At 45.8% G+C, this 23,747-nt stretch overlaps 1 protein-coding gene across 1 annotated transcript; it reads left to right on the top strand.

Moving 5' to 3' along the window:
• Positions 1 to 4,235: 4,235 nt before the first annotated feature.
• Positions 4,236 to 17,824, top strand: LOC139049240 (gastrula zinc finger protein XlCGF57.1-like). The gene is made up of 2 exons (XM_070524612.1): positions 4,236 to 4,371; positions 16,821 to 17,824. The coding sequence occupies exons 1-2, from the start codon at positions 4,236 to 4,238 to the stop codon at positions 17,801 to 17,803; spliced, it is 1,119 nt and encodes a 372-aa protein (XP_070380713.1). The 3' UTR covers positions 17,804 to 17,824.
• The last annotated feature ends 5,923 nt before the right edge of the window (positions 17,825 to 23,747 follow it).

Genomic DNA, 23,747 nt, shown 5'->3' on the forward strand with positions numbered 1-23,747 from the left:
TCCCGATCCCGCAAGCATGGATCGTTTCAGCGGAGCAACGGCCAGGTTTCGGAGCGAGTTTGTGGGCAACAAATTTTATGTGGCCCGTGTTGCGTGTGGCAGCTCGTTCTCCAGCGAAACCATTACTGCACTGTGGGACGTCGAACTACGGGCGATCGCGTTAGCTACTGTGAAGCATTGTGTACCCTCGGAGTGCGATGAGGTGCGCGTCTGTTCTACGTGCCGGGATTCGTTAGTAAAAGGTGTGGTGCCCCGTTTTGCAGCAATACGTGGGTGTGTATACCCCCAGTGCCTCATCAACTTCCGAGGCTCAATATCGTGTAGGAGTGACTAGTGGCGCCTCACCTTCCATTTATATGCATACTGTGTTTGATGCACGCCAACAGACAGTTCACCCGCCATGGTTGCTCAGTGGCTATGGTGTTGGGCTGCTGAGCACGAGGTGGCGGGATCGAATCCCGGCCACGGCGGCCGCATTTCGATGGGGGCGAAATGCGAAAACACCCGTGTGCTTATATTTAGGTGCATGTAAAAGAACCCCAGGCAGTCGAAATTTCCGGAGCCTTTCACTACGGCGTGCCTCATAATCAGAAAGTGGTTTCGGCACCTAAAACCCCATAACTTAATGGACAGTTCGCCATCAAGGGCCCCACATACGCAGCGTTGCTGGTCATCCACCTTCACAATGTTGAATGGCACTGAATTTGTTTTTCTCCACTTTCATCAGATGACTGTAGGCTGTGTGTCTCTTAACTTGGTGCATGTCACTGGATTGTTCTCCCATTGTGCTGAGCAGTGGTCATGCATATTGCTACATTTCTTTTCCCTGCTCACTCCTTAATTGTGCTGACTCCTCCAGCTGAAGCATCAGCATTTTCCATGTATTGCTCTCGGATAGTGACAGTAAATTTCCTTCACTTAAAGCTTGTTAGCAGCCCTTTGTGTTAGCTGTGGAGTTGTGTTGTGCTATATGTCAAAATGTGGAACACTCGTACGTATATTTCAGTTCCGAACACTCGTACGTGGTGAGCAAACAGGTAAACAAACTCGCTTCCCTGCTGCTGTCGCTTATGGGTACTTTCAGAGGCAAACATGCTTGAGTGCGTGAATCAGCTCATTATATGCACATTCATTGCTTTTTTTGTTCGTGTTGTAACAGCATGTTGGTACACGAAAAGAAGAAAAAAATGTTGGAGGACGTTTCAGCTTTGTATTTGAGTGGAACATGATAGCATTAAAAAAAATCCCTGACTGCTTTTCACACTTCCCGTCAACTGCAGCTTATGTAATCCCAATGCTTTGCTGGAAACGCTGGCGGTGATCGCAATGCACGAAGGCGCGTTTTCAGAATATTTTTTTATTCCTCCCCCCCCCCTTCACACACAGCGGGCACCGCGGATGTGTGGATCCGAGTGCCAGCTACATGGTGTTCCAAAGGACTGAGTGGGATGTGCCCCTCCTATTGAGACAGACCTCAAACCGCAGCTGTAAAAGTGGTTTGAGTTTCTGCATAACAGAATTATGCTTTCTGGTATGTTGAAATAACGATCCGGCACTATATATTAAATTACAATCTGACACTATCATGTCTGTAGGTTGTAAGTCATACTCCGGAGCTTGCCTTCAGCCCTAGCCGCACGCAGAGTGAAACCCCCACACGGTTACTAATAACGACATTGTTCTACCGCTTCTGAATTTCAGCTTGTGCCCTCTAGTGATTCCGGCCGGCATGTTCTTGGCCAGTGTTTCTAGTGGTTCTGGATTTGACATTGAGAGTATAAATGCCGAAAGTGGTTTATTAGCGCCAATTGCAGCTCACAGCTCTGGTTCCTTAACGGATGACTTGGCAAAAATTATTGCACCTGACCTCACCTCTGCGCAGGCGACAGACATAAGTCTCCTGCTTACATCGTACAGTGACATGCTTGATTTTAGCGACAGGCCTTTAGGCCAAACATCTCTTGTTCAGCACCATATAAACACTGGAGACACGAATCCTATTCGTCGGTGTCCCTATTGTGTATCGCATGCTTCCCTATCATGTGTCGCATGCTGAACGTCGAGTCATCCAATCAGAAGTAGACAAAATGCTCCGCAAAGGGGTCATCGAGCCATCAGCCAGTCCTAGGGCTTCGCCTGTCGTCCTTGTGAAAAAGAAAAATGGTACCTGACGTCCTTACGTCGATTATCGTGACTTAAACAAGATCACGCGAAAAGACGTCTATACCCACTCACATGCATCGATGATGCCTTGGGACTGCTTGCACAGAGCTATATACTTCTCGTCCATCAATCTTCGATCCGGCTACTGGCAGAATTCAGTTCATAAAATGGATCACGAGAAGATGGCCTTCATCATGCCGGATGGCTTATATCAGTTCAAAGTCATGGCCTTTGGCCTATGCAATGCTCCTGCGACATTTGAACGTATGATGGACTCCCTTCTGCAAGGCCACAAATAGACCACCTGTCTCTGTTACCTACGACGTTATTGTTTTTTCACCCATGTTTGGCAGCCACCTTACCCGACTCATTGCTATTCTTGGGAAAAGACGGGGAATGCGGGAGATGGCAATTCAAGACGATGAGCAAAACGTGAACAAGGTGAATGCAGGAGCCAACGTTTCGACAAGTGGGCTTGTCTTCTTCAATAAAATGGGGCTATTCTTGGGGTCTTCCGAAAAGCCAGCCTCCAACTGGACTCCACTAATTCAGTTCGGGCGCCGTCAGATTACTGTGTTGGGACACCTCGTTGATGCATCCGGTGTCCAACCAGGTCCGGAAAACGTTCGCGCTGTACGCAGTTTTCCTGTGCCACATTCTGCTTCTGACGTGTGCTGCTTTGTTGGCCTGTGTTCTTCCTTTCGCCGTATCGTCAAAAACTTCAAACTTCGCCGACGTTGCTCGGCCCTTGACAGATAACACGCCATTGTAATAGCGCCCAGAGCAGGCTCATGCGTTCGCCGCTCTCATCGGATTTCTTATTACCCCTCCCATACTTGCTCACTTTGATCCATCTGCGCCGGCCGAAGTCCAAGTCCACACTGGCGCAAGTGGCCATGGCATCGGCGCTGTTCTCGTCCAACAACAGAACGGTACTGAGTGCATAATAACTTACGCCAGCTGCCTGCTGTCACCCGCCGAGAGAAATTACTCCATCACCGAGCGGGAGTGCTTGGCTTTAGTTTGGGCTTTCGCCGTGTTCCGGCCGTATGTTTTCGATCATTACAGACCACCACATATGTGCTGGAATGTATTTCTCTGCGGCTGAAAGCACGCTCCCGCATGACGCGCCGAGTCATTGTGCCTGACGCATGTATGGAACCACGTGTCGCTGACGTCATGCCGGTTCTACTGAAACTGCTGTGGAAATAAAGATGGGGCTTTTTCCGATTGCCAGCGGGTTGGACTACAGTCGTCTCCGGTCTTTCGTCGATCACGCACTGATTGATAGCTGCGGGCGCCGTTACGACATGGTGTGTAAGTGTTGCGATACACGCACTTTTGAAAGTGATTGTAGAAAGAGCATCGTGACGTCATCAGAAAAGGAGGCTGCAATGGCCACTGCATCACCGCCAGGCCTTCAGCAGCCGCCACCGCTGTACTTCGTCAATACCTCGGAGTGGCTGGCATGGATACTGCACTTCGACGAATATCGCTATGCGTCAGGCCTGAATGAATGCCCGTAAGAGGCACAAGTACGCACTCTGCTTTATACCATGGGTCGACAAGCAAGGGACATCTTCACCACCTTCAATCTTTCTGCAGAAGATTCGAAGAAACTTGAGCTTGTCAAAAAAAAATTCGACGATTACTTCAGCAAGGAGGGCAACATTGTCTATGAGAGCGCTTGCTTTCACAAGCAGCACCAGATGCCTGGCGAGTCAATTGACCAGTTTATGACTACTCTACACGTCTTGGCGGGCAAAAGCGACTTCGGAGAATTCAAGCGGCACCTCATCAGGGACCGGTTCGTCTTGGGCTTGTGGGATGAAAAACTTTTTCTTCGAGTCGCTCCAGATGGATCCCCAGCTGCCTCTCGCAACAGCTCTGGCGAGGGCCTGCCTAAAACAGACCGTTCAGCAGCAGCAACAAGAACTTTAAAACTGCAACAAAGTCCACGAATACACACTGTGCAAGCCATGTGAGGACGTCAATTTCGACGCACTGGGCTGCCGCAGCAAACCACAACGCAGCAAGGAAACCAGGCCAACATTAGCTCGTTCCAAGGGACCATGCATCTTCTGCGGAGGCAACTCGCACCCAAGGACAACCTGCCCAGCGAGGGACCAAAGGTGCTTCAACTGTGGCTTAAAGGGACACTTCGGCAAGGTGTACCTCAAAGGGACTTCTCCAGGCTACCAGCGAAAGGTACAAGTGTCGTCGGTACAAAAGGGCACTGGCGAGGTTCATTTGGGCGCAGTCGGGGCGCCTGGCGCCACGGCGCGTTACTCCGTGCCTGTTCTCACAAAGGTCAACTCAGGCGCAGAAGTGTCCGTAATTCCAGCATCGTTTCCGGGACTCCCACGAGTTTGGAAAAGGCCGACGAGGTCTTGACTGGCGCTAGCAGTGATCTGGGCAAGTTTCAGGCTGATATATTTTGGAGGGGAGAAACTTCTCGCCAAACGTGTTATGTGGTCAGTCCTCTGCGCCATGTATTGCTGGGTTTGCCGGCTCTCGAAGCGTTGGGAGTCATCAAGTTCGTTGACTCTGTGGCTCAAAAAGTACCCAACTATGAAGTTTTGTACCCTCAGGTTTTCAACAACTTAGGCACCATGCCCGGTGCCGAACATGCCCGGTGCCTTCAACAACCTATCGTCTTCAGTGGTTTCATTACCAGCTGCTGACAGTGGGGCCGAACACCACCTTCGTCGTCTGTCTTCAACTTGACAGCGTCTCCAACTTGACAGAGGCTTTGAAGCGAGGAAATTATAGCAGGTTGACGATAGAAAAGAAGGCCACCATTTTAAAGCAAGTGTAACGTGGCCGGTGGCAAGTGGATCATCCGATGTCGCTGAATCTATCAGGCTAGACACTATCAGGCTATATAAACAATGAGGCAAGATTTTGGAAGCTGCCGAGAAATCTGCTGAATCTCAACAGAAGAATGTCATCCAACATGCCCACCCAAAACTTGAGGAAGCCATTCTGAGGTGGCTCAAAGCCATGATCGCCTTGCAAGTGCTGGTGTCCGGTGATGTTCTAAATCAAAAGGCAGAAAGCGTGGTGCTTCAGATGAAAATTGAGGGTTTTAAATTTGCTTATGGCTTGGTCCTAAATGTTACGAAGAGAGGGAACTGAAGCTTTAAGAAAATGTGTGGTGAAGAGAGAGAGATGCAAATGAGAGAAAGGCAGGGAGGTTAGCCAGAGTTAAAACCTCCAGTTCGCTACCCTGCACTAGAGTAAGGGAAAGGGGAAATAAAGATAGAAATAAGAGCATGACAAAAATAAAAGCGTGAAAAAAAAATGAAAAGGGATGGAATGGGATCATTATAGTCTTTCTAATAGGCGACTGCAACGTAAAGAGTTTAACAAAACCTTGACCGACTTTCAGTGCGAGGACAGTTCATGTTGGCATCCCAAGAGTGACTTCTAAAAGTGGCCTGTCATCAAGGCGTGCCAACGCGGTCGCTAGTGACAGCCGCTGCGCGCTGTATCGAGGACAGTGGCAAAGTACATGTTCTATGGTCTCCTAGCCACTGCAGTAAGTGCAAGCCGCGCTCTCGTCCATGCCGACTCGGAAGGCGAAAGACCTTGTGTAAGCGACACCAAGCCACAGTCACCAAAGTACTGCTGTCTCAAGTCGAGAGAGTCCAGATGTGGGTCGAAGTCGAAGAGTGGGTCCAGTCGGTGTAGACGTGTGCTTCAAGCTTGGTGTGTTCCATAAAGTTCTGATGGCTTCATTTGCAAGCACACAAATTTTCATTGTAGCGTCTGTTCTTGAGAATGGAATGGAATCTTGCAGCCCTCCCCATGTGCAGATTGTGCTGCTGCGTCGGCATGTTCATTGCCCATTATGCCACAGTGGCTTGCAATCCACTGTAACATGATGTCGCGTCCTTGCTCGACGAGGTGGTGAAGTAGCAGTCTGATTTCAAGAACTAGTTGTTCGTGGGGTCCGCGGCGTAAGGCAGAAACCAAACATTGAAGAGCAGCCTTGGAGTCACTGAACACTCTCCATTTCTTGGGTACTTCATGAGAAATTACACAAAGTGCACAACGAATAGCAGCAAGCTCCGCGGCAGTCGATGTAGTCTGGTGAGGTAGTAGAATCTTTGTGGTGTAGGTTATTGCAGGAAAGATCACACCCATCCTGCAGACACATTCACCATGGTTGAAGCGTCAGTATTTAGAGGGCGATGCTCGTTGTATGTGTCGTACAAGAGCAGTCAAAGCTGCTTGAGTGCTGGAGACGAGAGTTGGGCTTTTGTTCATATTCCTGGTACCATTAGTCGAACTTTTGCTTAAGCCAAACACCATGGGAGAAACGGAACTCTTGCTGGAGCTGTATAACCTGATGGAAGGTATGCACGATAGGGCAGTACTGTTTCACAAATGGAGGCACGTGGTCGATCCTCTGGCAGTGAGGCTTGACGATAGGCAGGGGCTCGAGCAAGGCGCCTTACGTGTGCTCTGAGTGCTTCCATGGCTATATGAATCTTGGGCTGGGAAATCATGTGCAATCGCAATTGTTTCAGCTGTTCACGAGCACTGTGGCAGTCTAAGACGCACTCTAAGTGCCTAGGCGTGGACACTTTCGAGTGTACGGATATGACTTCTGCAGGTGTTGGTCAGCACAGAAAAGCTGTATCGCAAATATCCAAGGAAAAGCGTCCTGTATAGTTGCATCATTGCATGTACTGATGTACCCCAGGCTTTTCCTCCAACAAACTTCAGCACATTAGAAACATCCATCAGGCGCTTCTTTAGGTGGGCCACATGAGGATTCCTGCAGAGGTCATGATCAATGATTGCGCCCAAGAATCAGTGTGTCCTGACAAGGTGTGCTTTGATCGTCGATAGAGACATATCGTATGATCTCATTGGCCTTCGGCTAAACACGACCCATGCGCATTTTTCTGGCTAGATCTTGAGCATGTTCCTATGGGTAGGGAGCACAACCCGGACAAAGGACGAGAGGAAGTACACAACACAAGTGCATACTAACAGCTGGTTTATTATTTCAAGCAATGGACTATAATATACAGGAAATGTAAAGACGTGTAAAGTTACGTTTACAAAGGTGTTAGCCTATTTTGCCATTCAAAAAATCAGTTTCTTTATCCTGCAGAGTGATGAAGTCTGGCTAACGCATGCGCCTGAGTTCACATGCATGAAGTAGGCCTCTACAATCTCGCGGTTAATTTGAGGCATATTTTTATGCAATATTTCCGTTTGTTCAAACATAAGTTTGCATAAGCAAACTCTACTATGCGCGGCCAGATTATAACCTGTTTCATTCCTGATCGCACTTTGGTGCTCCCTAAGGCGGATGTTAAGGCAGCTTCCTCTGTTCCCAAAGTACATCTTGCCGCACAAAAGTGGAATGACGTAGACCACTCCCACCGAGCATGCATGCTGCCCCGAGTGTTTGACGCGGCATGCAGCTTTGGATGCCTGTTTAGGTCTATTTACAAGATTATTTTGTTTAAGGAGTTCTTTGCTGAAAAGATTACTTAAATTATCTTGAGGCCTTATTGATTTAGATACGTTGATGTTGACGTCGCAGCTTTTTGAAGCCTTGCGTGTACTTGTGGTCGTGTCACACTAGACGCAGATGTCGTCGGCATACATTGATATTTTAACTGTGTTCGGCAGTCGTTCCACGAGACCAATGAGTACAAGGTTGAAAAGCGTGGGACTCAAGACACCGCCTTGTGTAACTCCATGGTGTGTATAATATTGCGAGGTTGGGCCAGCTTCAGTGTGTGTCGTGAAAGTGCCACTGTAGACGAGTGGTCTGTTGAAAGTTATCGTTGTAGTAGGCTACAGTCGTTGCATCAACAGTTCGGGTCCAGGGACACAGTTAACTGGGACAAACCTGGGCTATTTTATAGCCAAACCTGATTAATTAATGTCGGCCGGGAACAATGTTTAGGTACGCAATAAATTATGTTCGAATTAACCGACAATGCCAGTTAAGGAGCTACTTACCGGCCGGAAAAGAACTACATCACAATACTCTCAAACACACATACTAGTCAGGCTTGACTTGTGGGTAGGTAGCAAAAAATCGACGATCTTCACTTGCCGCCATCATGGCCTTGCTGCGACATTTTCAAACTCGGTAAGGGCGCGAGCGATTTTGTCCACGAGGCCCCGTTTCTCTGCGAAAGCTCACTTGACTCTCAAAGCATGCGCCACATCAGATAATGAAGGGCCGTCCACTTCCACAATGGTCATCATCATCAGTTTCACTTGAAGATGGGCGCGGTGCAACGTAGGCGTTCTGTGATGCAACAGCGGCAACAACTTCGCTATCTGAGAAGTCCACGGATGTAAGAACATCGAGGTCGGCATCTTGTTAACATAAACACGACACGCGGCAGCAAAGATCATTCAACAACACGACAACAAACACACTGGCAGAATGAAGAAAAAAATTCACACAGGAACTTTTCTCTGGGAGATGTCTAAAAGCATTGTGGAACTTAATTCGGCCAGTGCAAATGACAACGCTGCGACGACACGAATGACGCAAAGTGCATTGATAACGCAAGCAATCTACTGCAGATAGTGGAGCCCGACGCGCTAATGACGTTCCGATCATTAGCCGTTATCGTTCATTAGCGCCTTATCCATCCGTGTCAAACCATTATGAACCATTAGCAAATGTGCACCACGGTGTCTGCATATATGAAACGGCCGCACGGACCATATCTTCAAAACAATCAATGCGGACAGAGTGTCGACTGCCAATAGCTCCACGCTTGCTTTCCACCGCTGCGCGCTGAAGAGAGACCCACGGTGCCACATCTTGAAAGCGATCAGCGAAAGGGGCAGGGTACGGCTTGTGCTGAGAGGTTTGTGAGCACTGTGTTCTCGCCGCCTCATTTGCGTTGAAGCGACAGGCAGCGTGAAGGTACAGTCAGTACAGTCGCTCGCTGATGCGGGCTTTATCTTGAAAGCGGTCGTCTTGCGGGATGGACGGAGGGACATTTTTCTCGTCGGGTAAGCATAGAAATGCATATAAAAAATGTGCTTCTGTGCGTTTGCTATTTGAATTGGATTGGATTGGGTTCGACGGTGACAGCGAATTTGAACCCCTACCGGCAGCTTCGCGTCACTGGAAGGCAATCTCGAAGGCCATGCTTTTCTGCCCTGCAATCGGCAACAGCTGTATGAGCAGGAAATACGTCATGGTGGCTATGTCTAACGTCGGCTGTTGTCTGGGTGTCGCAACTCGAGAATCGAACGGCTGCCCACATGAGGTTTTCCTGATTTTGTGCATGTGCATGTAAAACAAGAAAGAAAATAGTACACACTAACCGTTTGGTGGGCACTGAGCGACTACGGCTTAAGCGGTGAGCCAATACGTGGAGTTCAATGGGGGCTGGGCGGTGGAATCTTCGCAACTACGTTTAAACCGTAATTAACATTAAACGGGTACATATTAACGAAGTTTGACTGTATAAGTTGGTACCTGAAGAAACCCCTGCATTCACTGGGTACCCTTGCCACGGTGGCAAGCATAGCAAGGAACGGCCGACTGTTGTCATTGGCAGCAGCATTCTGGGAATTGAAAAGCTTCTAATGCTTGTTATCAGTAGATCAAAGAGTCTGAGATGTTTCAAGAGAGCGTGTGCTTAAGTGCTTTACGAAGGCAACAAGAAGGCGTGGATAACGGAACACCTTTTCAAAGAATGCATTCTCAAGCTTGAGAGGAAGGTGGATCGCCAAGGACACTAAGCACTAATGATAATAGGCAACTGTGTTGTGCATGGCCATGTCAAAGACCTCAAAGCAATGCAAGTGGAATTGCTGCCGCCTAACGTAAGATCACTCCTACAGCCGATGGACAAACGGATTATCTGTACTCTCAAGCAGCCCCATCGGTCACGTTGGGTTAGTCACATGGTGCTACGCGCATGGACAGTGGCAAGAGCCACAACATTGACGTGATCTCACCAGTTGCCATGCTTTTAGATGTATGGAGGCCTGGACCGAGCAAACAATCCAGAGCCATGCAGGTGTCACGATCCAACATGAAATGCTGTCATCATGCAATGATTGCAACCCTAGCAAGCCTGATCAGTCCCCTTTATCTGCATATGCATTTGCATATCGAAATGACGCTGGAGCAGTTCACCAGTGCTGACGACATCTAGTTCTGTGTTGTGCTTACTAACGACAAGATAGTTTGTCAGGGGCTGTAAGTAGATGAATTGGGCTCTCGCAGAGAAGAGCCAGTGACTGTGCTCCCAACTAACTGTAATCTAACGCAAGCCTGCATGGTGCTTTCGGCTGTTTACAGTGAGAATGTCACCTTTGTTGACGTGCAAGCTGATCTATTCATATTGCAAGCACGACCCCGGAGAAACATATTGACGAGTTGTTTAAGCAGCTTGGTGAATAATGCCTGATTTGCCGGGTAGTTGGCAACTGTAAACAAGTACAAAAATAAAATCTAAGAAAGTTGCTACACGTTTCAGCAGTGCAAATATTTATAGTAGAATCTCTGTGCAAATCTCTTGAAATGGCACAAAAATTCATATCTCTCAAAAAAAGGTGGGGGGGTATCATGAGATGTACAGTAATATGGTCGACTTTTCAAAATTTTGTACTTTAAGAAGTCGAGGTCCTTGTTTTCATAGGATGGATGCTTTGTCCGGTGGCAGGCTAGCTTGGTTCAGTCAAAAGGAGCTTTCTGCAAGAATTTCGCCACACAAAATGCATTGCAGCTTGCCTTGGCGCTTATTTTCACAGACCCGGACTTTGTACCCTCGAACATTTGTACCCTCGTAACTAGCCTGCATGACACCAGATGCTAGTGTTACCAGATTGTCAACATGGACTTTGTCAACTTTACCGAGAGGAAGGTTTTCTGTTATGTGCCAATTGCTGCTTGTGTAATCGCAGTGATTATATGGCTTCCTCTTTCATAAATTACCGTGGTTGGCAAGCACCACCTTGCATAACCCTGTGAAAGGTGTGATTCACTGCAAACTGTACTCTTGAATTCAACTTGTGCGCACAGGTTTAATATACCCTGAACATGGTTTTGCGAACCCCTATTTGAGACTGACAACTGCAAAGAACTAAATCATTCATCAGCACTACCTTTGCTTTAATATTCATAGACAATACATGTCTAGAAAAGCTAGGAAGGTTGGGTCTGGCAACAAACATGCCCTAAATTGTGCGCATGTATGCTCTTTGTGTGGGCACACTTGTTCCAACTAAGCAAGCGGCTCCTGTTTACCATCATTATCACCAGTTGCTTGTGTGGGAAGGCTCTTCAGTTCAACATAGTCTCAGTACCTTCGGCTTGCAGTCGCCTTTTAATTTTTTTTTCGTGTTTACAAGCAGGCATGATGCCATCATTGTTTGTGGTCACTGCTAGCGGGAATACGGGAGCCGTGGCATTGCTATGTGGAGAGCCCCACCACTGGCACCTCTTGAAGTCATGCGGTGCATGCGCAATCAAAGCAATTTGCGAAAAACCCAGTGAGTTGTCTACTATGACAAGTCTTCTGCCAATACTTCATGAGGCGCAATCGGTGGCCTGTATGTCTTGAGCACGCCTACCTGCCGAGGCAATGTCACTGACAAGTTTCAAATTGCTTAAAAATTCGCCTCAGAGTTATTTGGAAGCTGGTGAATGTAACCCTACAATGCTACCGGCTGAAGTCGCTGCATTCTTTGACAGTGCGTCAGGGAAGCACAATAAATGTTGGTTTCCTGCAAAAGTTTTATTCCGCCAGAATTTGCAGCTTGTATTAATTTAATTATAGGAAATTTAGTGCCCCAAAAATGTGTAAGTGTGATATTTTGCAATGTGTACAAGAGCGTGTAATCATATTTTCTCAAGTTGAGTTAAAATGGGTAAACCTTATATACAGTTTTAGTTATTACTTTAATTATTCCTACTTTCAAGTCCTGTAGGCAACACAGAATGGAGTGGCAACAAAGCAGAAAAATGCCAAGACAGTTATAAAAAAAATAGGGTAAGCAATACTATCACAGATTCTTGTTTTTAATGAAGGGCAATTTTATATGTGTGGTCATATCTCAATGAAAATGTTGAAAGATGGTGTGATCTCTAATTTCTTCGCTGCATCGTTGGAGTGATAAACCTTGGGGAATAGGCAAAGGCGCGCACACTTGCGGCATTAGGAAATCTGTCAAATGGTTTCTTCGTGCATGTTGCACTAGAATAGCAGGAATACTTAGATGAAATAAAGCCAATTGCTTGAATTTGAGTCTTCTAAGTGCAAAGGTTTAGTGGAATTCAATTTTTATCCCAAATAATAGTTGTGTATTCTAGCTCTGAGCGAACTAAGTTTTTCTAGAGTGTCAGTGCAGCAGAAGAGGAAAATTTACAACCAAGATATTTTAATGCGCGTTTAGCATTAGTAGTGAAATAATTAAGATGCATATTCCGGGACGGATCATTAGTTACGCGAAGGGGAAGATATTTCTGGTCGTTTACTGATTACAGCAATGCATCATTCAGTATATATGTATGTTTATTGCCATTGTTTGCAATGCTTGACATTCAGAAAGATTTACACTTCTCAGCGTTAAGTTTCCTTATCCATTTGCTATACTGGAGTGGCACGTTGTGGAGATGCCCTTACTGAGTGAAACGCCAGGGTTAGTAATCACGCAGTATATTACAGACATCTGCTAACGGATTAGTTGATTGCTCAGTTAGGAAGATCATTAATGTAAATCAAGACTATCAAGACCCCCAAGACGGATCCTTGTGGCACTTGAGATGGAACTGGTGATAAGTACATGAACAGTTATTAGTTGCGATATACTGAGTTTGATTGGAAACAGACTCCTTTACCAAGCAACACTTTAGTTCTATATTAAGCTTATTAAGAGATAGAATATGACTACAAGGTGAAAAGCTTTGGCAAAATGTAAAAACATGAGTCAACATCAAGTCCTTGATCTAAGGTGACAAACAAGTCATTATTGAAACAAAGAAGTTGTGTATCACATGAAAATGTTCTTTTAGAACACTGCTTTACATGAATGAAAGAATGAGTTGCTTCCCAGAAAATTGATGAGGTAAGAATATATTGGGTGTTTTAAAAGATTTCATGGAATGCTAGTCGAGATAGGGTGGTGGTCCTCAGAACAGTGCACGTCAGCCAATTTATGGACTGCAGCCACTTTCTCCATTTTCCAGCCATTAGACTTCTGGTTATTCAATTGCTGTTAGAAAGTGACAAGTGTCCTAAGAAGGTTGTGCATCTTATTTATCAACTTAGCTTGATGAAATTTGGCAAGTAAGTAAATCACTGAACGGAGATTTCAAATGTGCATAGAAATTTCAAGTTCATCATCTAGATAAGTAGATATGACAAAATGCCAGATTCCAATTAGGTCATTTCTGACTGGCTAATATAGTAAATTTTAAAAATTTTAAATGCGTTCATGGAGGCATCCTTAAAATTTATGTAAAGCTGAGGTACCAAAAAAAGCAATGCTAAGAAAATCTCATTAAGGTTTTGAAAGTGCTGGGAATTTTATTTGTTCCGCCTGTGATGAAAAGAAAGGCTTTAGAATGAAGCTCATGTTTGCCGAACAGAAAGAAACCAAACGCATTAAAATCGGTTCAGTGACTTGTGATGTACCTCCATTAGATTCTTTTTGATAAATGTGGTTAAGTTCCCTGCTTGCATGAAGCAGCATCCATTTTCAAAGCGTCAAAATCATCTTGCACAGCAAAACTCTCAATGAGACCGCGCGAGAATATGCGCTCAAGACTCACATCGTGTTCAACACGAATGGCATATAGCAGTCACTGTGCTGCGTTGTTCGCATCTTTAGGTGCTGAAAATGCCTTGTCTGCTAATGATGACATTATAGGTGCACCTTACACTGAACTGGGTTAGACTGGAAGTACCCATGATTGCACAGAGACTTGCACGAATAAGTGCCGGTGCACTCTCTATGGTTCTGTATGGTTTGCCAAGTAAAATGGCACGTGTGCGAAGTGTGCATTGTTATGCAGTCCACGACTCCGTGACACGACACAGTTTGCCTTGCTAGAGCTAAACTGCCCACGTGACATGGGATTAAACGATGCTTCTATGACTTTGGCGGTCCGGCATGATCTGATCACTGGCTCTTCTGATAATTGCTACAAACGCTTCCTCTTTCTCGGGATATCATCAGATAAGGATCGTGTTTTGCTTTCCATACGCAAGTCCAGTTTCAAACTTCTTAGAAGAAGCGTCGAACAAGCGCAGCTTGTAATCATGGTGTGATCAAAGAAGAAAGGTCGAACAACTTGAAAGCAGGCCTATCATTGCCACCCGGAGCTTTGTTGCACTGTTGCCATAGCAACAGCCAATCATAAGGGCCCTCTCAGCGTACTAGCATGATGAGCCATTAGCAGGGCTGCTTGCAATGTAAAATTAGTTGGACATTCTTCCGCAGCTTTATCACATGCCACTGAAAAGCCACAAGCTGTTCTTCAGAGCTTCCAGAGAGTTTGTGCGATATTGACGTCCTCTGATGTAAAGAAAACCGAGTATGGTGCATATAACGTGATATCCAGTTTTTACTAGTCTTGAAATAATTCTACGGAATGCCTTTATCCGGGGCAATTTCTCTTGCCGTTACTTGTAGCAGCTCAATGTTCACAGCCTGGTGAGCAGCCCGTGGGCATTGCACGAATGCAGTCAGATCTTGTTCAATCTCGGGAAAGAGTCTGTTCTTTGCCTCTCAGAAACTTCTCAGGTCATCGGACGAAAAAGTTGTCTCCTTTGCTTCTTCCAGCCACGAACGCTGCTCTCGGTGACAGAAAAGTGGCCTTGCGGCGCAATTCCCGATAGTCTCGGCAGCTAAAATAACTTTCCTCTTAAAGGCAGCTGGGCACTGTTTTTGCAGTCCCAACATCATGCAAGATAGACTTTAGGCAAACATACAGATTTGTGGTGTGGTCAAAATGGCACCGGCTGAAAAAACCAGCAGCCTACCGATGCCACCGCAAGGTAACGCATTCTCCGCTATGAGTCTTGATGATAGAACTGAGCAACAATGAAACCGGAACTGCAAATATTGGACTGAAAACATTGGGATCCGCATACAATAAGAGGCAGAAATTCCACATTGTGAAATTTAGAATAGGGTTTCTGCGGTATGTTATCGTATGCCTTCGCCTGCTAGTGTGTTAAAATGCATTGCGCTTTGTTGAGGGAGTGGTTTGTTTGTAGCATTCCTTGTCAGTTCCAGCAATAATTTGCCACTATTTTATGCTGACAAAGTACAAGGAGTAGAGTATGTGTCAATTTTTTGTAACTTTCAACAAAACTGCGACTGAAGATGTCTACTTTGTTAAGCCTATAAAAATGACACTGAGGAAAGCACAGGTTAGCAAGTAGTTTTCTCGGTTGAAGAAAAGCTAGATAACACGAATATATTGCCGTATTTTCGCGTGTATAAACCATACCAAAAATTGCAAAATTTTCACAGCAAGGTCAGGATTGGAATCCAGATCGTAGGAATTGCACTTTGAGGTCTGGCTTCATGTCAGTACAGCATCTGCTGCAGCAGAGCCACTGTTCAGGGCAAAGCTCACGATTACTCAAACTTTCGTTATTTCCTGGGGAACGCACCGTCTTTCCAGCCCTGTGTGTTGAAGCACCCTTCTCCAGTTCCACATTGTCAGTTATTGTCCTCCTCTGTACGGGTCGTCATTTTGCATTTATTTGTTAGCGAATAGTGCACACGGCAATAGCAAAGTAAAACTTGGATCATTATAAGCTGTGCGCAATGGCCCAGCAGCGTCTCTGAAATCAGTGGAACAGAGTCACTGGCTGATGATATGGCACGGACATGTTGTTTGTCCCCAAATGGATCCTGTTTCTGCGTACGTTTGAGGGTTGTATACAGTTATTTCTATGGCTTATTTTTGCATGTTTTTTTTGTTTCTTGGTGGTTCTAAAAGCATTTTTAAATGTATTTCCAGCACATACATAACCAAAAACGAGCAAAGAAGGACAACAAGAACCAACGTTTTTGTTGTCCTTCTCTGCTAGTTTGTGCACTAAAACTATATATCATAATGCTATTCAAGTACTAGTCGAGCTGTTCACACACAGCACTTGTTCTGAAAGAGGCTTCCGGTTGTACATGTTGCCGTGTTATATGGGGAAAAATATGGTATTTCGTAACTAGCTCCTCGTACTTTCAGCTTGTCCCCAAATGGAGACAGATTGGTTGTGCCAGTGAATTGTAACAAGTTTTATAAGTGCTAAATGTGTCCTCCTGGTCTCGAGTGCTAGTTGAGGTTGACAGAGCAAGATGGGTCAGAGCATTTTAAACTGCGCTCTAAGGATCGTAGAAATCCATGAAAGTTCTCAAACACTCCACATTCTGTCAGTTTGCAATTTTTTGCTTTGCTGAAAAATAAGGTTTATTGGTGGTCTTCACAAACAGGGTCATAAAGCATTCAGATGCAGAAATATTTAGCAAATTAAGAAGGACCATTAGGACTTCTTTGTTCCATCATACTTGAAATCACCCTCAAGATTTCCAGAATAAATAAAGGAAAAGAAAGCTTGTCTTTAAATTTTGCATCCATGTTCTTTTTTTGGCATTTTATAATAACTCTTACTTTTGTTTTATTTGTGCAGCATCGAGGCCTTCTATTTCTCCATCAACTGCCAAATGTGACAACTCCAAGCAAGGATGCCTCCACCGATCTCAATCCTGTGACTGCGAGACTCATAAACTATCTCAGCCGGAAACGCATGCCACGGTTCATACGGCTGAGAAGCCATTTCCATGCCCTTCATGCTCTCGGAGCTTCTCACGAAAGACCCACCTGAAACGCCACCTTCGCACTCACGCAGATGAGAAGCCATTTCAATGCCCTTCATGCCTTCAGAGCTTTTCACAACAGGCCCACCTGCAAGAGCACCTGTGCACCCACACAGGCGAGAAGCCATTTCCGTGCCCTTCATGCTCTCGGAGCTTCTCAGAAAAGTGCAGCCTTATGAGACATCTGCGCACCCACACAGGCAAAAAGCCATTTGAGTGCCCCTCATGCTCTCGGAGCTTCTCAGAAAAGTGCAGCCTCATGAGACATCTGCGCACTCACACAGGCGAGAGGCCATTTGAGTGCCCTTCATGCTCTCGGAGCTTCTCACGAATGACCCACCTGAAAAGCCACCTTCGCACTCACACAGGTGAGAAGCCATTTCAATGCCCTTCGTGCCTTCAGAGCTTCTCAGAAAAGACAAAGCTGAAATCCCACCTGCACACCCACACAGGCCAGAAACCATATCAGTGCCCTTCATGCCCTTGGAGCTTCTCAGTAAAAGGCAACCTTATGAGACACCTGTGCACCCATACAGGTGACAAGCCATTTCAGTGCCCTTCGTGCCTTCAGAGCTTCTCAATAAAGGCAAGGCTGAAATCCCACCTGCACACCCACACAGGCGAGAAGCCATATCAGTGCCCTTCATGCTCTCGGAGCTTCTCAGTAAAGGGCAACCTTATGAGACACATGTGCACCCATACAGGTGACAAGCCATTTCAGTGCCCTTCATGCTCTCGGAGCTTCACACGAAAGATCCACGTGAAAAGGCACCTGCGCACCCACACAGGTGAGTAGCCATATCAGTGCCCTTCAAGCTCCCGGAGCTTCTCAGAAAAGGGCCACCTTATGAGACACCTGCGCAGCCACACAGAAGAGAAGCCTTTTCAGTGCCCTTCATGCTCTCAAAGCTTCACAAAAAAGGGCTCTCTTATGAAACTCCTGCGCACCAACACAGGCGCGAAGTCATTTGAGTGCCCTTCATGCTCTCCGAGCTTCTCACAAAAGGTCACCCTGAAGTCCCACTTGCACACCCACACAAACAAGAAGCCACATCAGTGCCCTTCATGCTCTCGGAGCTTCTCACAAAAGAGCAACCTTACGAGACACCTGCGCACCCACATAGAATAGAAGCCATTTCAGTGCCCTTCATGCACTTGGAGCTTCTCAAAAAAGTGCTACCTTGTGAGACACTTGTGCACCCTCAAAGACGAGAAGCTGTTTCAGTGCCCTTCATGCTCTCGGAGCTTCTTACAAGAGGCCCACCTAAAAGGTCGCCTGCACACCTACACAGGCGCGAAGCCATGGCAGTGCTCTACGTCCTCTCTGAGCTTCACTCAAATGACCTACCTGAAAGAGCACCTGCACACCTACACAGGTGAGAAGCCATTTCGCTGCCCTTCATGCCTTCAGAGCTTCTCACAAAAGGATAGCCTAAAATTCCAGCTGTGTACCCTCACATGCAAGTAGCCATATTAGTGGCCTTCATGCTCTCGGAGCTTCCCAGAAAATGGCAACCTTACGAAACCTGCGCAAGCATAAAGGTGAGAAGCCATATCAGTCTGTGTACGCCTTCAGAGCTTCTCATTGAAGCATGGAGTGAAGATACACCAGCAGCGCGTTCATACAGGTGACCAGGTCCACAATTTTCTCCACGTCCTTTATGCAGTCTCATTACTTGAGCAGACATAAAAGAGCACAGCACCATGATACTGTAGGGTAAGTCAACAACCATGTTGATCTAGATTCCGAATTAAACATTTACAAACGTATAGCATGTTACATAGTGCTGTACTGCGTTTCTCCAAGCACAAGTTTCTCCATGCACTCTTAAAGGGGGCCCTGAAAGGCTTTTTGGGTCACCATATTTTTGCAACATGTCATAGAACATGAAGCAAAACAAATTATGAAAACTGATGCCTTCGAAGCTGTTATAGCTGAGAAAAAGAATCCATAGTTAGACCTCGATATAATGAAGACTTCAAAATCGTCAATTTGCGTTATCTTGGGACTTTTCATTATTTGAAAAGTAGTCAATATTTGTTCCAGCTATCACCATCTAGAAAAGTCAGCATTGCAGCCACTACAAACAGCGCCAGTAGCCAGTTGAAGGACATAAGCGATGTCGCCATTTTGACCTGTGCCGTATTGGCATGTAGCGTGGCAGTGTCATATAAGCATCAGGCAGGCAATGCCACTATTCTGCTGCTTTTAAACAAAAGGTTGTGCGAGCCTCATAGGCATTGTCAAACATTCAGGCTGTGTGGGTCTTCAGCATCGATGAAAAAGCGTGCGTCGTTGGAGGGGGCAACTGGATATTTTTTGTGCATGCACTGCAACCAGGAGGGTATTTATAGGACAACAGCAGCGGGGATGACTTAGAAAAGCCCAGCAAGTTCATGTTCAATAAATGCTGTTTTCATGTTGTGAATGTTGTCCTCGCTTTTTTTTCCCTACATTCAAGGTAAGTTTTTTTTTTTGCAGACTTTTCAGAGGTTGGCTTATTGGAGTTGGCCTTGATACAAATAAATACGGTACGTTTAATGTAATACGTATTGCTGCAGTACAAATGTCTAAATGATCGGCTTTCTAGGTGGTGCATTTTTGTTTTAGGGTATTATCTTTTGGGATATATGAATTTGTTAGACCCATTCATGTATTTGTTGCCTCTAGGTTCTGGTATACATGGTTCATTCTAGAGACTTATCCTTATTCTATTTGCACCTTTCTTTTTTTTACTCGTGGGTACTTTTTTTACAGCAATTGATTGTTCAATAATTTAGCTTTTCACCATCTCTTTCATCAGAGTACAAATAAATACCTTTATTTAATGAGTATTCATTTGTTCTTGCTATTTTAGTACAGGAATGACGACATATAGTAATGTTAGCATTTTTTTGCAAGAGAAGGTGAGTGATGGCAATTTGAAGTTCATTAGCACAAAAGGCACTTGTTATAACTCATTTACCCGAGTAGTTTAAGTCGAGTCACATGTCAAGACCCCGATGCCTATTTCATTCTTTCATTTTAACACGACAGCGTTAAGGAGCTCGTGTCGTCGGTGTCGGCGGCGTTGGCCGTGAGCGATAAATCCCGGGAGGCACTTCTTGAATAAAAAATAACTTGCAGGAAGGGCTGGGTGGGAATCGAACCAGGGTCTCCGGAGTGTGAGACGCTACCACTCAGCCACGAGTTCGATGCTTCAAAGCGGTACAAAAGCACCTCTAGTGAATGCGGTGTTGCCTTAAAAACTAGCTGTAGAAAGTTTGTACTGCGGTGTATATCGGTAATTATGAACATGCAACATACAGAAGTCGCAGTTACACGAGTAGCGAAGTGCGTTTCCGCTACATTTCTTCTGCGCTTTCTGCGCACGCAGAGCCATCTTGCGGCAAACACAGAAGACCCCCTGCTCTCGATGTACGGCACTGCCCCGACAGTTGGCGCGCCACGCGCGCATTGGGGCTGTGCAGGGACCGGTCCGAGGCGCGTCGCGGCCCGGACTCCCTCTCCTCAGACGACGCTTCGCCGTGCTCCCTCACGGGTTGCAGAATCAAGCGTCCTTCCTTTCCTTAGATCACTATCTGTCTATCTCTCTGCCCGTGCCGATCACGACGTTTGGCTGGCGTACGTCGTTTCCCCCATCCGAGACACCGAGTTTGGTTTGTTCCGCTTGCTTAGGCGCACGTTTCGTTGGCGCGCCGAACGCTGCGTTGCTCGACGCTCACCGCGTGATTGGTGGGTGCAAAGTTCGATGCGGGGCGCCTCGTAAGTGATCGCTGCGTAGTACCGCGTTGTCTTACAGCCCTTCGCGGGTCGACGGAAACGATGTCGCGTTCCACTCTTGAAGTCGAAGCATAAGCGTCCTCCAATTTTTATTTCAACAAATGTATAGGCATTTGTATAAGCACTGGTGTGACACACATCTGAAGAAATATTTGTACTAAATTTACATCTTGGATCTAGCAAAGAATGACACCTGCACTGTATAGTACTTATGTGCACGGAAGGTAAGGATTTTGGCAAATCCTGTTTTTCAACATTTGTAAAGATTCCTTTTGAATTGCAGTTGTGACAGTCTCTCATAGTGAATTTCCTCTCACACAAAACTTTGCACTCGACATATTCTTAAATAATAAATCAAAGAATTATCTGTTTCTATTTTGATTAAAGGTTTGCAAATATTGGATGCTTTTGAATAGGCACTACATAAATTCAAATATTTTCTAGTTGCCTTCGAACAAAGCATTACGTGTGTGCCCTCATTCACCCCCGTTGGCATGGTATATGCATGAAATAGAACATGCGTAGTAGAGGCTGTATACGCTGCTAAGGTACGTAGACTTTCCTGGTTATGCAGGGATCATTTGCGCTCGCCTTTGTGTGAGAAAATTCCTGATTTGTACCTTGCACTCCATTTGTGTTTTCAATAAGCAGTGCTTCATAATGTGCGATGGAACAGCAGGAACCTGCCACTGTTATGAATACCAGCGTGTACACATTGTGTCGTGTCACGAGCCAAGCGACATGGAGGCTACACTACTGCCGGCTCCATGGTGATAACCTTTATTACGACGAATGTAACTTGTATACAAGAGCGCTGTGGCGCCATCTGTTGCAAAGGCACGACATTAAACATTGTTTTATACATATTTTGATAATCATCATCATCAGCCTGGTTACGCCCACTGCAGGGCAAAGGCCTCTCCCATACTTCTCCAACAACCCCGGTCATGTACTAATTGTGGCCATGTCGTCCCTGCAAACTTCTTAATCTCATCCGCCCACCTAACTTTCTGCCGCCCCCTGCTACGCTTCCCTTCCCTTGGAATCCAGTCCGTAACCCTTAATGACCATCGGTCATCTTCCCTCCTCATTACATGTACTGCCCATGCCCATTTCTTTTTCTTGATTTCAACTAAGATGTCATTAACTCGCGTTTGTTCTCTCACTGAATCTGCTTTTTTCTTATCCCTTAACGCTACATCTATCATTATTCTTTCCATAGCTCGTTGCGTCGTCCTCAATTTGAGTAGAACCCTTTTCGTAAACCTCCAGGTTTTTGACCCGTAGGTGAGTACTGGTAAGACACAGCTATTATACACTTTTCTCTGGAGGGATAATGGCCACCTGCTGTTCATGATCTGAGAATGCCATCCAAACGCACCCCAGCCCATTCTTATTCTGATTATTTCCGTCTCATGATCCGGATCCGCCGTCACTACCTGCACTAAGTAGATGTATTCCCTTACCACTGCCAGTGCCTCGCTACCTATTGTAAGTTGTTCTCTTCCGAGACTGTCAACCATTACTTTAGTTTTCTGCAGATTAATCTTTAGCTGTTTGTTTTTTGAAAACTATTTAAAATGTATTCTGCATTTGACTTGTTTCACTTCTGGTCCTATTCATCCGTATTCCATTCAATCTGAAAAATTTTACACGTCATTAGCTTAAATCGATTTTAGGCACGAACAATGTACCAAGCCGTAATAAATAGTATATTTTTTTTCGTTTTGGAAGTTCCACACTTCAGGATTACCTCCTAATCCACTAAGATATATTGGGTGACATGGTGCGCCTTCAGACTTTGGCACATTACAGCCATGTGAAGATGCACCTGCACCAACATGTGACCATTTCAGTGCAGGTTCTTTCAAAGTTTGCAACTTCCGAACTTGCATAGCATTTGTCTATCCACACAGTTAAGCCATGTGGGTGTCTATGTATTAATAAACGTTGATATGAACGGGGAAAATGCATGTGTGTGCAGTATGCTGCATGACATTCTGTTACACACGCGTTACTATATGCGGGGACATGTTGAGCTGCTAGGGTAATTCATAGCATGTTCCAGAATACTGTGACAAGCAGTTTCATGCGTCACTCTTTAATTGGTATTCTCAAAGAGCACTGCCAAGAACAATTCAGAGTAATTACTAATCAGCTTGACAGCATAAATTTATCTGAACCGGAAAAACAGAACTTGAGCAATTCGTTGAAGCTAGGAAAATCTATATAAATTTCACAAGGTGTATACCAACAGGGAAAACCGGGAATTCTAAGGGATTTCGAATAGTCTGGAAATACTCGAGAAACACTCAGGGAATTTGTGCTTCAATCAGGGAAAATTGGCTGTCATTTTATTGAAAGCGAACAAACGTCGCCGATATGCTGGCTTGAGTAAGAGTGGAGTCGTAATGAATCGTCTTTGACGCCGTGTCCTCGGCTGGATAAATTACCAGTGTAGAGTCAACGACCGATTTTCCGGATGCCCGATTTTTGGGAGATAATACGGACGGCTTCGCGGCGCCAACACGTACCCGGGACGTCAGAAATTTCGGATGCAAGAACCGTTCACCGTCCGATATTTGGGACTTTCTGCTGCGGCCGCAGGTCCGAGACGGCATTAATCAAAGCTAACACCGCATTTTTTATTATCTCGCCGCCTCGAACCGGCACTCTCGCACGTAGATCCAGTGGCAGCCGTAGCTACCACCACGGCAACGCGAGGCCTAGCTGCTTCGACGTTCGCTCTTAAGGTGCTTACCGTTAGGTGCCGTGTTTTTCATTGAAAGAATTCGCCGATGTCAGCAATGGTACCGACTGCGCCTTTGTAATCCTTGTGATTGGTTTCGAAGCTGAACAGAAAGCACGGCGCGTTTCATAATGCCGGTTCCCGAAAGGCAGCTTCGCCTGAGCACAGATGTGTTACGCAGTGAAGCATACGGAAAGTATTGCGGTG

The sequence above is a fragment of the Dermacentor albipictus genome, chromosome 8, assembly GCF_038994185.2.
Source record: "Dermacentor albipictus isolate Rhodes 1998 colony chromosome 8, USDA_Dalb.pri_finalv2, whole genome shotgun sequence".
Lineage (NCBI taxonomy): Eukaryota > Metazoa > Arthropoda > Arachnida > Ixodida > Ixodidae > Dermacentor > Dermacentor albipictus.

Bases quoted from the DNA above. Each gene is read 5' to 3' on its own strand.
- LOC139049240 (XM_070524612.1), top strand. From the start codon at position 4,236: ATGCATCTTCTGCGGAGGCAACTCGCACCCAAGGACAACCTGCCCAGC. The intron at 4,372-16,820 runs GTACAAGTGTCG...TTATTTGTGCAG, and splicing joins CTCCAGGCTACCAGCGAAAG to CATCGAGGCCTTCTATTTCT.